General features: G+C 36.9%; 1 protein-coding gene across 1 annotated transcript in view; it reads right to left on the reverse strand.

The window, feature by feature from the left end:
- Spt20 overlaps window positions 1–13,038 on the reverse strand; it is a 338,912-nt gene that overhangs the window by 53,801 nt on the left and 272,073 nt on the right. The window contains exon 16 of the mRNA XM_067143670.2: window positions 1,126–1,208. Within this exon, the coding sequence (XP_066999771.2) occupies window positions 1,126–1,208 (83 nt within the window). The remainder of the gene's footprint in view (window positions 1–1,125; window positions 1,209–13,038) is intronic.

Consider the following 13,038-nt stretch of genomic DNA (forward strand, 5'->3'; position numbering starts at 1 on the left):
ACGAGTTGTCAACTGCTATCGGCCACGTTATTTACGCATTTATCACGAAAACGTGTTATCCTCTTTCATTTCAAAGTTTCTTTAGAGAAAGAGCAGTCGATGGGTATTACTAATCGACTCCAACATCGCCTTTGAATGTCTACAAGACAGCTCGCAAATGCACATAGCGAGAAAACTATATCATACCGAAGATGATCGATTGCATTTTGTGGCAAACGTTTCGTTTTTGTTATTCAAACAGCGTCACCTATCCTAACTTAACCGTACTATACGTATGATGAAAACACGCTTCAAGCGCCAGTAGAAAAATTATAATCTTCTCGCCATAAATTTACACGATAATAGCCTTTCCGTAATGTAACCAGAAGCAAGAAAATATAAACTAATCTCTGAAATCAATTATGCAGTCTGCCATATCTCGAGGTGTAGGCCTATCCCATTCTTATTTAACTGCAGTATTTTGCATTAAAATTAAGCGATCGTTTAGTCAGCCTTTATTTTTAACGTGTTTACAACTGTTATCGGACACGTTATTTACGCATTTATTACGAAATATGTCGTCTTTTATTTCGAATTTTCGTTATGGAACAGCAGTCGACGGGTATTACTAATCGACTCCGACAGCGCCTTCGAATGTCGACGAGAGAACTTGCTAGTGGAAATAGCGATGAAACAATACCGAAGGTAATCGATCGAATGTAACATAATCGCTGAGGTGCATAAATACCAGTAACGGAAAAAATCGCGTGTGCTTAATCACTCGTAATAACGAATGCGTCAGTGATAGGGCTCTCGCTGTAACCGAAGGGTTATACACAGTGTAATATGGAAATTTTGAAGGGACAGCAAAATGCTGTCATTATAGCGGAGTTCTCGTTATATGCCGTACTCGCTATAGCGGACTTCTACTGTAAAAGAAAAAGTAGAATAGACTCGAATACAATTATTGAAGAGGAGTAGTGGAAGGGGAGGCAACAGTGGAGAAGTTCCATCAACACCCCGACCAGGCAGGAGCTGGACAAGGGGAAATGAAAATGATGATGATGATGATGATGATGATGATGATGATGATGATGATGATGATGAAAGCCGTCAAAGAATATGTTAATTAATTAATCAATTCACCTGTTGCTGAGCTGTTAAAGTGACCATTTGGTTTGCAGCTACTCCTGTTCCAGTTAATGATGCAGCAGCAATCTGCGCAGGTGCTGAGGAAGAAAATATAATTATTTTTTAATGGAAGAGCTTAGACAAAATATTATAGTCACTCCACCAGAAATGAAGAGGGCTACATTCAGAATATATGAATGAAAAGGAGATACAGCTTAAAACTGAAAGAGAATGTGTTTTAGAAAGTAAGGAGAAGTCAGTTCAGTTTTAAAAATAAAACTTGATAAAACTTCAACTGATTTAAGGGCACGCTTAACCACATTGCCATTCAACCGATAGTCTGAACACTAACCAAAAAACATAAAAAAGTCAACTGTGATATTTAAACATATACAACATACCCAGAAAGTTTGGCGAGCTACCAGAACAATCCAGAAAAATTTAGTGGATAATACTATCTTTTTTTTTTTTTGCTATCTGTTTTACGTCACACTGACACAGATAGGTCTTATGGTGACGATGGGATAAGAAAGTCCTAGGAATGGGAAGGAAGCGGCCGTGGCCATAATTAAGGTACAGCCCCAGCATTTGCCTGGTGTGAAAACTGGAAACCATGGAAAACCATCTTCAGGGCTGCCGACAGTGGGATTCGAATCCACTATCTCCCGGATGAGAGCTCACAGCTGCGCGCTCCTAACCACACAGCCAACTCGCCCGCTGATAATACTATCTACAGTCTGTGTCAAAAGCTGATTCTGTTGTGGTTGTTTTTAGGCAGTAAAAATATCCTGGCCTGGCACACGAGACATTTATGCAGTAAAAGTTTCCGCTGGGCACAGCACAGTGAACGAATGGGATAATGCACTAAGATAGCAGCTGTTTTGTTCGACAATCGCAAGTAGCCTCTCGACGTCAACGCGCTTCCCAATTTGACAGAGACTGTAGTAATGATTTGTACAGGCTTTAGGGAACAGTTGGTTACAAGTAAGTTGCTGGTTTGCCCCAGATGCTATCACATCTTACCACACTGTACTGAAAACAGAAATAAAATTCTGAAATTTTTTGTAATATTCAGCAAGGAAGCAACAGTTTTTCAGGAACCAAGCAAGATGGTCGTGCGGTTAGGTTCACGCAGCTGTAAGCTTGCAATTGGGAGATATGGGTTCGAATCCCACCATTAATAGCCCTGGAGATAGTTTTCCGTTGTTTCCCATTTCCACACCAGGCAAAATAATGCTAGTGATGTACCTTAATTAAGGCCCATCCCTCCATCATTGAAAATGTGTTGAACAAGTAGCAAATTCAGCATGCCATAGAGCAGTGGTATACGTGTGGGGTCGTCTGAAGGGATGTAGAACTATCGAAGCTAGCTGATTTCCGTGAGCAGTTCAGTGCTCATTTTCAATAAAATCTTGTTTTTGTCTACCACTACACAGAGTCCCCTTTCCAAACCATTTATTCTAAAATGTGTGTCACTTTTACTAGGTACGTACAATGCGCCTTTTTTAAGTAAGGGCCGTTTTGTTATAGACGCTAGTAATTCGCACGCACCAGCATGCCTCGGAATGTACGGTTCTGTTCTGTATTTGCTCAAACTTTCAAGATTATTGACTCGCCCGCCCTGTGTGAGGTTCCGTCGGTGATGCGTTTTCTTGTCGGCAAGGAAGTCTGCTACAGACATTTGCCAAAAGATTTATGAAGTGTGTGGTGCTAAGGCTATGAGTGAAGGCAAAGTGCGTTAAGTGGGTATGAGACTTCAAATATGACGTCCATGACGAGGTCCGCTCCGGCTGCTCATCTCTGATCACAGACAATCTGGTGGCTTCAGTTGAAGCGAAGTTTCTTGAGGAGAGATGCTTCAAAATAACAGCTCTCTCAAATGCCTTTCCTGATGTGTCTAGCTCAGTTCTTTACAAAATTGTTTCTGATAACCTTAACTTCAGGAAACTGTGCTCCCGTTGGATCCCTAAACTCCTAACGAAAGACCACAAAAACAAAAGATTTGAGTGTTTGATGACAATTTTTACTCGTTATGTCGAAGAAGGTGACGACATATTGAGTAAGATCGTAACAGAAGACAAAAAAAAGGTATTGCATATCATGCCCAAATCGAAGCAACAGAGCATGGAATGGAGAACCACACATACGCCTGTAAAGGTGAAGGCCAAACAGACTCTGTCCCAGCACAAGCTCATGGCATCCGTGTTTAGTTGGTCGACTTCAGGCAATGAGGAACCACTATCAATGCCCAAAACTACTGCCAAACTTTGTGAAAGCCACGTAGAGCAATACAAAACAAAAGACGCAGCATGCTGACAAAGGGAATTGTCTTTCTCCATGACAATGCAAGGCCTCACACTGCAGCGCAGAACCCGAGGTTTATTGGACACTTTTGGCTGGGAAGGTTTAGACCATCCACCCTACAGCCCTGACATTGCATCGAGCGATTACCATCTGTTCCACCACCTCAAACGTCACTTCAGCGGCACCACTACAATGTTGATTAGGAAGTGAAAACGGCTTTGAATTCTTGGTTATCGGAGCAGGCGGCAAGTTTCTATGAAGAGGGTACTCAAACTTTAGTTGTAAGGTATGATATGCGTTTAAAAAACTTGGCGGCTATGTTGAAGAATACAGTAAAGTATGTAGAATCTGCAAATAAATGTGGTGTTTGAAAATTGTCTTTCACTGCGTAGTTATTTTCAAACGGCCCTTACTTAAAAAACATGCCTCGTAAAAATGCTTACTTATGCTGCATTGTTCTTTTCAAAATCCACTGATTCACGTCAATTTTTCTTCAGTAGCAATGTATATAGTATAGTGGTATTTGTTGCATTAAGTCGTATATATATTGCCATTAATGCTTTCACGGCCCTACTTATAGACATGATATTGTATAGGCTTTTGGGCTTGAGCCGTGTCAAGAAAATAAGGTGAAATTCTTAACGTTTCGCAGAAAACTGTGCTCTGCGTCCTCAGAAGAATTCTTGACTGTCCAGGAGAAAAGCTTCTTAAACAATGACACTTTTGAATTTGGAACGTTATAATAGAAGTAGAAGTGGAAATGGTACGTTCATTCACCACCAGATGGCCCCTAGGAAGTGGCACAACGGTAGCCTTCGAAACGGAAGCTGACCAAACCATCACAATCAGACTAAGCGGTTCACATGTGTTTGCATAACATATGACAGGTGTAAGACATAGACATAAGCCTGGAATGAAACATCTGGCGACAAGGAACGTACAAATTTGGAAAACACCCAGATGAAATAACAATAGTGAAGGGGCAGGAAAGGGAACTACCTACGTAAATTCTTAATGGCTGGCAACCAGGTATTACTTAATTGATAGCCCTGTTGAAATTGTTAGGATTACTATGTATTTTCACAGCTTCCCGTATAATCCTGGACCTGTAGTGTCTAGTGTGGGTAAGAGCTCGAGCATTTTGGAACATGACATCCGCAAACACAATATAAAAACCGCGTTTGGCACCGCCACTAAAATTGCTCACAGTCTGTGTAAAACCAAGGACAGTCTATGTCATACACCTGTCATACGTTATGCAAACAAGTTATGTGAACCGCTTAGTCAGACTGTGATGGTTCAGTCAGCTTCCACTTCGAATGCTACCATTGTGCCACGTCCTAGGGGCCATCTGGTGGTGAATGAACATACCATTTCCACTTCTACTTCTATTATGACATTCCAAATTCAAAAGTGTCATTGTTTAAGAAGCCTTTCTCGTGGACAGTCGAGAATTCTTCTGAGGATGCAGAGCACAGTTTTCTGCGAAACGTTAAGAATTTCACTTTATTTTCTTGACACGGCACAAGCCCAAAAGCCTATACAATATCATGTCTATAAGTACGGGCCATGAAAGCATTAATGGCAACATTAAAAAACTCTATGGGGAGGATACTTTCAAGAAGGCTTCAAAATTCAGCAAATCAAGGAGAAAGAAGTCTATTCTCCTTCTTTGTGCTTTGTACTGAGATGCAGGGACCATAACATCATTCCCAACTGTCTGAAGCTGAAGCACACGTTAAATACACCGAAAGCCAGGAGAATATTTCAACATGCTAGCAAGGCTCTTGTGATCGAGAGAGTGCATAACACTCGTAGGGAACTGGATTCAGTCTCCCGAGAGTTGTTTCGTTTACACCTGCTGTCAAGAATACACTCTCTCTCGGGAATTGTGGTTGACTTCCGATCGCATTACTGCTACACAGGCTGAACGAAACTTCAACAGGAGTCTTTCAGACAGAAATCAAAGTTCCTCCGTCTAGCTCAGAAATAGGTGGTCTCTCGCACGAACGCGGATGATAGTAAAACTGTCGTCAATCTTTCCAAGAAACCCTTCTACGAGAACAAAACGGCAGTTCTAGCTAGGGGTCTTAATTTCACTGTTGCTCCCTCTAAAATTCCCACTGAGGAGTTAATTACTTCCATTGAGGCAGCCATCCACAAACTACCTACGGATGAGGCTGAGGAATTAAGACAGAAATGTGTGAGACTCATAAGGTCCGCTGTTGTACCCGCACCCAATTTAACAAGAGACAAAAGGAGAGCTCTGAAGGAACTTAGAGATGATTCTGAACTGACCATTCTCTCAGCTGATAAGGGTAATGCGACAGTGGTTATGGACACTGACAAGTATAAGAATAAGATATTGGCTATATTGTCAGAGCCTGTCTACAGACTGAGCACACGTGAGCCCAGCACTCATGTGTCCAACGCCAAAGTGAAGCTCTTAAGGCAATCTTCAGTTCCAAAAGAGGAGGCTAAACATCTGTCTCTGGGGGATGCAGTGCCACCTAGATTATATGGACTGCCTAAGATCCATAAAAAATATGTTCCCCTCAGGCCTATTGTTAGTGTGATAGGTTCTCCTACATATGCTCTGGCTAAATTCCTAAGCAAATTGCTTTCGCCACACATAGGGCGTAATGAATCATACGTCAGGGACTCTTGGTATTTCGTCAACAAACTGTCAACCATAACCCTTCATCCTAATGTACTTTTGGTGAGTTTCGTTGTGGAGTCCTTGTTCACTAAAGTACCGATTGACTCGGTCATGTCTCTCATTGAACACCTGTTCCCTGAGGACATTACTAAGCTATTTTACCACTGCATGACGTCCAGTTATTTCTTGTGGGGTGGGAATTTTTACGTACAGACAGACGGAGTGGCTATGGAAAGTCCACTTTTGCCCTAGTAGCTAATTTCTTTATGGAGCATTTTGAGGAGGAGGCTATTGCTTCGGCGCCCGTCAAGCCTATGATGATGCCTTCCTTTCTTGGATGTTCTAGTAGGAAAGAAACCAGACAGCTCCTTACGACATACAGTCTATCGTAAGCCTACCCACACAAATCGCTATCTTCATGCAGATTCTCATCACCATCCAGCACAAAAACAAGGCATTCTCATGACATTCGCCAAGAGGGCAAGACGAATTTGTGAGCCATCACATATCCAGATGGAGATGGACACTCTCAAAGTCATGTTTAAGGGTAATGGTTATAGAGATTTGCAGACTCATAGAGACCTACATCCCAGAGAAACGACCAAGCAAATCTCACAGAAGGAAGAAGTGAAGGCAAATGCCTACTTGCCTTACATTCACAATACCACCGATTGAATTACCAAGGTCCTCCGCAAACACAATATAAAAACCGTGTTTGGCACCACCACTAAAACTGTTCCCAGTCTGAGTAAAACCAAGGACAAATTGTCTCCATTTTTACATCATGGGGTATACAAAACTCCCTGCACGTGCGGTAAAGTATATATCGGCCAAACATGCCGACACATTGGTACCCGTATCAAAGAACATGAACGTAATATTCATCTCAACCAACCAGACAAATCGGTAACAGCTGAGCACACACTATCGTCGGGTTATGATGTAATGTTCCAAGACGCTCGAGCTCTTACCCACACTAGACACTACAGGTCCAGGATTATACGGGAAGCTGTGGAAATACGTAGTAATCCTAACAATTTCAACAGGGACACCGGCTATCAATTAAGTAATACCTGGTTGCCAGCCATAAAGAATTTACGTAGGTGGTTCCCTTCACTATCGTTATTTCGTCTTAGTGTTTTCCAAATTCGTACGCTCATCGCCAGATGTTTCATTCCAGGCTTATGTCTATGTCTTACACCTGTCATATGTTATGCAAACATGTTATGTGAAACGCTTAGTCTGATTGCGATGATTCGGTCAGCTTCCGCTTCGAACGCTAGCGTTGTGCAAAGTCCTAGGGTCCATCTGGTGGTGAATGAACGTACCATTTCCACTTCTACTTCTATTATAACGTTCCAAATTCAAAAATGTCAATGCTTAAGAAGCCTTTCTCATAGACAGTCGAGAATTCTTCTGAGGACGCAGAGCACAGTTTTCTGCAAAACATTAAGAATTTCACCTTATTTTCTTGATTACAAGTGATAAGCTTTAACAGCTTCATTTCAAGTAATACTAATCCCGTATTGACTATAATCAATCAATGAATATTCAGGATAAACTTAAATATTATAACTAAGTGGTCCGCCTATTCAGTACAATATATAATTTATTATATCTAGTACATGTTTCGTCCCCTAAAGGACATCATCAGCTAATAATAAATTAACATTAATATATCAGAAATAAATATTATTAAAATTGGAAAGACACATTAAAATTTTTGACATTTAAAATAAGATCTTCGAAATTTTGTTAAAATTGTAAGTCATAAGACAATTAAATTGTCCATATTTCTCTTGTTGATATTCTTGGAAAATACCAGTTTTGCTTATAAAATCTTAAAATATCATTTGTTGTAAATAGCACACTAGATTTGTATCTCTTGGTGAAAGATTTGTTGAAACTTAATAAGCATTCCTTAGATGGTATAATAAATTTAAATGCTTCAGAATTTAAAGTCAGCTCGGGGCCGTGATGGTAAAGTTCTGTGTGGTAATGGATATAATTTCATCTCAAATAAAATGAAAAAATAAAAAACGAAAAATAATATAAGTGTAAGTAACGTGAAATGGAAGATGAAATAAATATAACGTAATGTAATAAAATCGTATTACTTACTCCTTATTATTGGCCCCAATGTGCGGAGAAGGACTCGCTTCTACTGAGGTAAGTGTGCATCTGCTTTAAAACAAGTACTGGTAGTTGCTATGCTGAGCGGGGAGTGTGGAGGGGAAGTAGGAGAGTGTGTCCTAAGGTGGACAACCTGAGTGTCACCGAGCGTGTGACGTGTTAGAGTCTGACGTTTCTTCCTAACTTTCGCTTTTAATATTTCTTCATATAAAATCTTATACTTCTCAGAAAGCTCATTGATATTATTTGTTGGATTGCTTCTCTGGTCTAGATAAATGTAGATTTCCTCATATATGTTTAATAAATGGCCTCTATTTACGGTTTTCAGTATTTTAAGGTCATTATCTATGTTTGTAAACATGTGATTGGAGTCGGTCATGAGTTCGCTCATGGCCGAGTATCTGTTGTATTTCTTGGCTCTGGTGTGTTCCTGATATCTTATAATGAAGTTCCTACCTGTTTGTCCTATGTAACTTTTTAAACAACTAGCACATTTCGGTTTATAAACACCCAAATTTTGGAATTTATTATTATTATTATTATTATTATTATTATTATTATTATTATTATCATCATCATTATTATTAACGATTTGAGTGTTATAAAATAATTTCGAGTTTGTGTTGTTAGTCCTAAAAGCGATTCTTAAATTACGTCTTTTGAATAGATTCGTAATACTATACATTTTACTATTATTGTATGTAAATACGGCAAATTTCTTATTCTCTTTTTCTTTTCGTTCTTGTATTAACGTAGTCTTAGGTTTATTTTTTACTTTATTTATAGTCCTGTTTACAAACTCTTTATTATAGCCATTCTTGTATGGTAAATGTTATATAGTATTAATTGCTTTTTTTAAAATCCTGGGTTGAAAGCAGAATATTAAAAGCTCTGTAAATCATACTAAAGAATCATACTCTTTCATGAGCTCCCAGGTGTAAAGAATGATTTTTGATCATGTTGACACTCTGCGTTGGTTTTCTGAAGATGTTAAAGGAAAGGTTTTGATTATTTCTAGTAATTTTCAAGTCTAAATAATTTAAAGTGTTATTTACTTCAGAGTCAAGTGTGAATTTGATACATGGATCAAGGGAGTTAAGTTGGTTTAAAAAGGTCTGGCCATTAGTAATTCTTTCACCTAGTATTACAAAGGTGTCATCTACAAATCTAGACCAATGGTACAAACCATCAAGTTTGTCGATAATTTTAGTTTTTTCCATGTGATAAATATAAATTTCAGCTAGGATGCCTGATGCTGGGGCACCCATCGGAAGACCTTTTTGTTGGTAGATTTTGTTGTTAAACATAAAATAGTTATTGTTTAAGACAAAATCTAGGACTATTAAAAATTCACTTATTTCTTGTTGGCTCAAGTGGCTAAATTGGATCAAATTCTCTCTAATAATGTTGATGGTTTCTTTTATTGGAATACTAGGATACATATTTTTAATATCATACGAGTGTATTGTGAGATTGGAATTTAATTCTATATTTTTGGTAGCGTTACAGAATTCGACAGAGTTCTTTAAAGATTTATTGTTGTGAAATTTGAAATGTGTTTGAAGAAATTTATGTACATATTGTGAAATTTTATATGTTGGGCTAGTCCTGTAATTAATAATAGGCCTGATGGGTGCCCCAGGTTGATGTATTTTTGGCATCGCTCTAGCAGTAGGAAGTCTCGGATTCATATTAAGCAGCTTCTTAGATTCTTGTTCATTCATCAGAAATATGTTGTATTTCAAAATTTCTTTTAACTTTTTTTTGGAGTCCATTAGTGGGATCTTTTTTAACTATTGTAATATTGCTTTCTGTGAAGAACAGTTCAGTTTTTTCAACATATTGAGTGTTGTCCATAATGACTGTAACATTACCTTTATCAGCTTTTGTAATTATAAGATTATTATCTTGAATCTTTCATTTAATTTCTTTTAATTGTCTATTATTAGTGTTTGTAGGTTCAATTTTGCTATCAGGATTAACTAAAATATCCTTTAGTTTCTTTTTGATTTCATATCGTGTTTCTTCTTGTTGATCTAAGGGTAATTTTTGTATTGAGTGTTCTATTTCTGCAACTGTATCTATCTTTAATTTATTAGAGTGGGGCCAATTATATTTGGGTCCGTTACTAAGGATAGCTTCTTCTGTTGTACTGAAGGATATATCAGATAAATTCTTGATGGGAGAATGGAATTGCGTTTCTATTATTATGTCCTCCCTTGGTTTCGGGGAAATATCGGGAGAGCCTTCACATTGTTTAAATAATGCTCTTAATTTCTTATCCAAATTACTTTGTTTTAAATTCAAAATAAGGTTGAGTTTAATGTTTAAATGTTTTTTGTAAGAGTCCTATTCAATCGGGCCCAATGATAATGGGGCTTTGAGGTGTGCCTCATAAACCTTTGAGTTTAAATGAGCTTTTTTCTTGTAGAGAAATTTGATTTCACTTGAAATGAAGCTGTTAAAGCTTATCACTTGTAATATAGATGCTAGCCAAGCATATAAATACGCTCACATATATCAGAATTTAAAGATCAAGATGGGCAAAATTGGTAAAGACATAACCTTTTTAAAACAATGTCTAACTCACAATCTCACCCCCAACTTTTTGAGCGATGCAAAAAATACATAAACCTGGGGCACCCATCAGACAGGACTAGCCCAAAATATAAAATTTCACAATATGTACATAAATTTCTTCAAACACATTTCAAATTTCACAACAATAAATCTTTAAAGAACTCTGTCGAAATCTGTAACGCTACCAAAAATTTAGAATTAAATTCCAATCACACAATACACTCATATGATATTAAAGATATGTATCCTAGTATTCCAAGAAAAGAAACCATCAACATTATTAGAGAGAATTTGATCCAATTTAGCCACTTGAGCCAACAAGAAATAAGTGAATTTTTAATAGTCCTAGATTTTGTCTTAAACAATAACTATTTTATGTTTAACAACAAAATCTACCAACAAAAAGGTCTTCCGATGGGTGCCCCAGCATCAGGCATCCTAGCTGAAATTTATATTTATCACATGGAAAAAACTAAAATTATCGACAAACTTGATGGTTTGTACCATTGGTCTAGATTTGTAGATGACACCTTTGTAATACTAGGTGAAAGAATTACTAATGGCCAGACCTTTTTAAACCAACTTAACTCCCTTGATCCATGTATCAAATTCACACTTGACTCTGAAGTAAATAACACTTTAAATTATTTAGACTTGAAAATTACTAGAAATAATCAAAACCTTTCCTTTAACATCTTCAGAAAACCAACGCAGAGTGTCAACATGATCAAAAATGATTCTTTACACCCGGGAGCTCATGAAAGAGTATGATTCTTTAGTATGATTTACAGAGCTTTTAATATTCTGCTTTCAACCCAGGATTAAAAAAAAAAAAAAAGTAATTAATACTATATAACATTTACCATACAAGAATGGCTATAATAAAGAGTTTGTAAACAGGATTATAAATAAAGTAAAATATAAACCTAAGACTACGTTAATACAAGAACGAAAAGAAAAAGAGAATAAGAAATTTGCCGTATTTACATATAATAGCAGTAAAATGTATAGTATTACGAATCTATTCAAAATACGTAATTTAAGAATCGCTTTTAGGACTAACAACACAAACTCGAAATTATTTTATAACACTCAAATCGTTAATAATAATGATGATGATGATAATAATAATAATAATAATAATAATAATAATAATAATAATAATAATAATAATAATAATAATAATAATAATAAATTCCAAAATTTGGGTGTTTATAAACTGAAATGTGCTAGTTGTTTAAAAAGTTACATAGGACAAACAGGTAGGAACTTCATTATAAGATATCAGGAACACACCAGAGCCAAGAAATACAACAGATACTCGGCCATGAGCGAACTCATGACCGACTCCAATCACATGTTTACAAACATAGATAATGACCTTAAAATACTGAAAACCGTAAATAGAGGCCATTTATTAAACATATATGAGGAAATCTACATTTATCTAGACCAGAGAAGCAATCCAACAAATAATATCAATGAGCTTTCTGAGAAGTATAAGATTTTATATGAAGAAATATTAAAAGCGAAAGTTAGGAAGAAACGTCAGACTCTAACACGTCACACGCTCGGTGACACTCAGGTTGTCCACCTTAGGACACACTCTCCTACTTCCCCTCCACACTCCCCGCTCAGCGTAGCAACTACCAGTACTTGTTTTAAAGCAGATGCACACTTACCTCAGTAGAAGCGAGTCCTTCTCCGCACATTGGGGCCAATAATAAGGAGTAAGTAATACGATTTTATTACATTACGTTATATTTATTTCATCTTCCATTTCACGTTACTTACACTTATATTATTTTTCATTTTTTATTTTTTCATTTTATTTGAGATGAAATTATATCCATTACCACACAGAACTTTACCATCACGGCCCCGAGCTGACTTTAAATTCTGAAGCATTTAAATTTATTATACCATCTAAGGAATGCTTATTAAGTTTCAACAAATCTTTCACCAAGAGATACAAATCTAGTGTGCTATTTACAACAAATGATATTTTAAGATTTTATAAGCAAAACTGGTATTTTCCAAGAATATCAACAAGAGAAATATGGACAATTTAATTGTCTTATGACTTACAATTTTAACAAAATTTCGAAGATCTTATTTTAAATGTCAAAAATTTTAATGAGTCTTTCCAATTTTAATAATATTTATTTCTGATATATTAATGTTAATTTATTATTAGCTGATGATGTCCCTTAGGGGACGAAACATGTACTAGATATAATAAATTATATATT

This window comes from Anabrus simplex, chromosome 3 (assembly GCF_040414725.1).
Source record: "Anabrus simplex isolate iqAnaSimp1 chromosome 3, ASM4041472v1, whole genome shotgun sequence".
Taxonomy (NCBI): domain Eukaryota; kingdom Metazoa; phylum Arthropoda; class Insecta; order Orthoptera; family Tettigoniidae; genus Anabrus; species Anabrus simplex.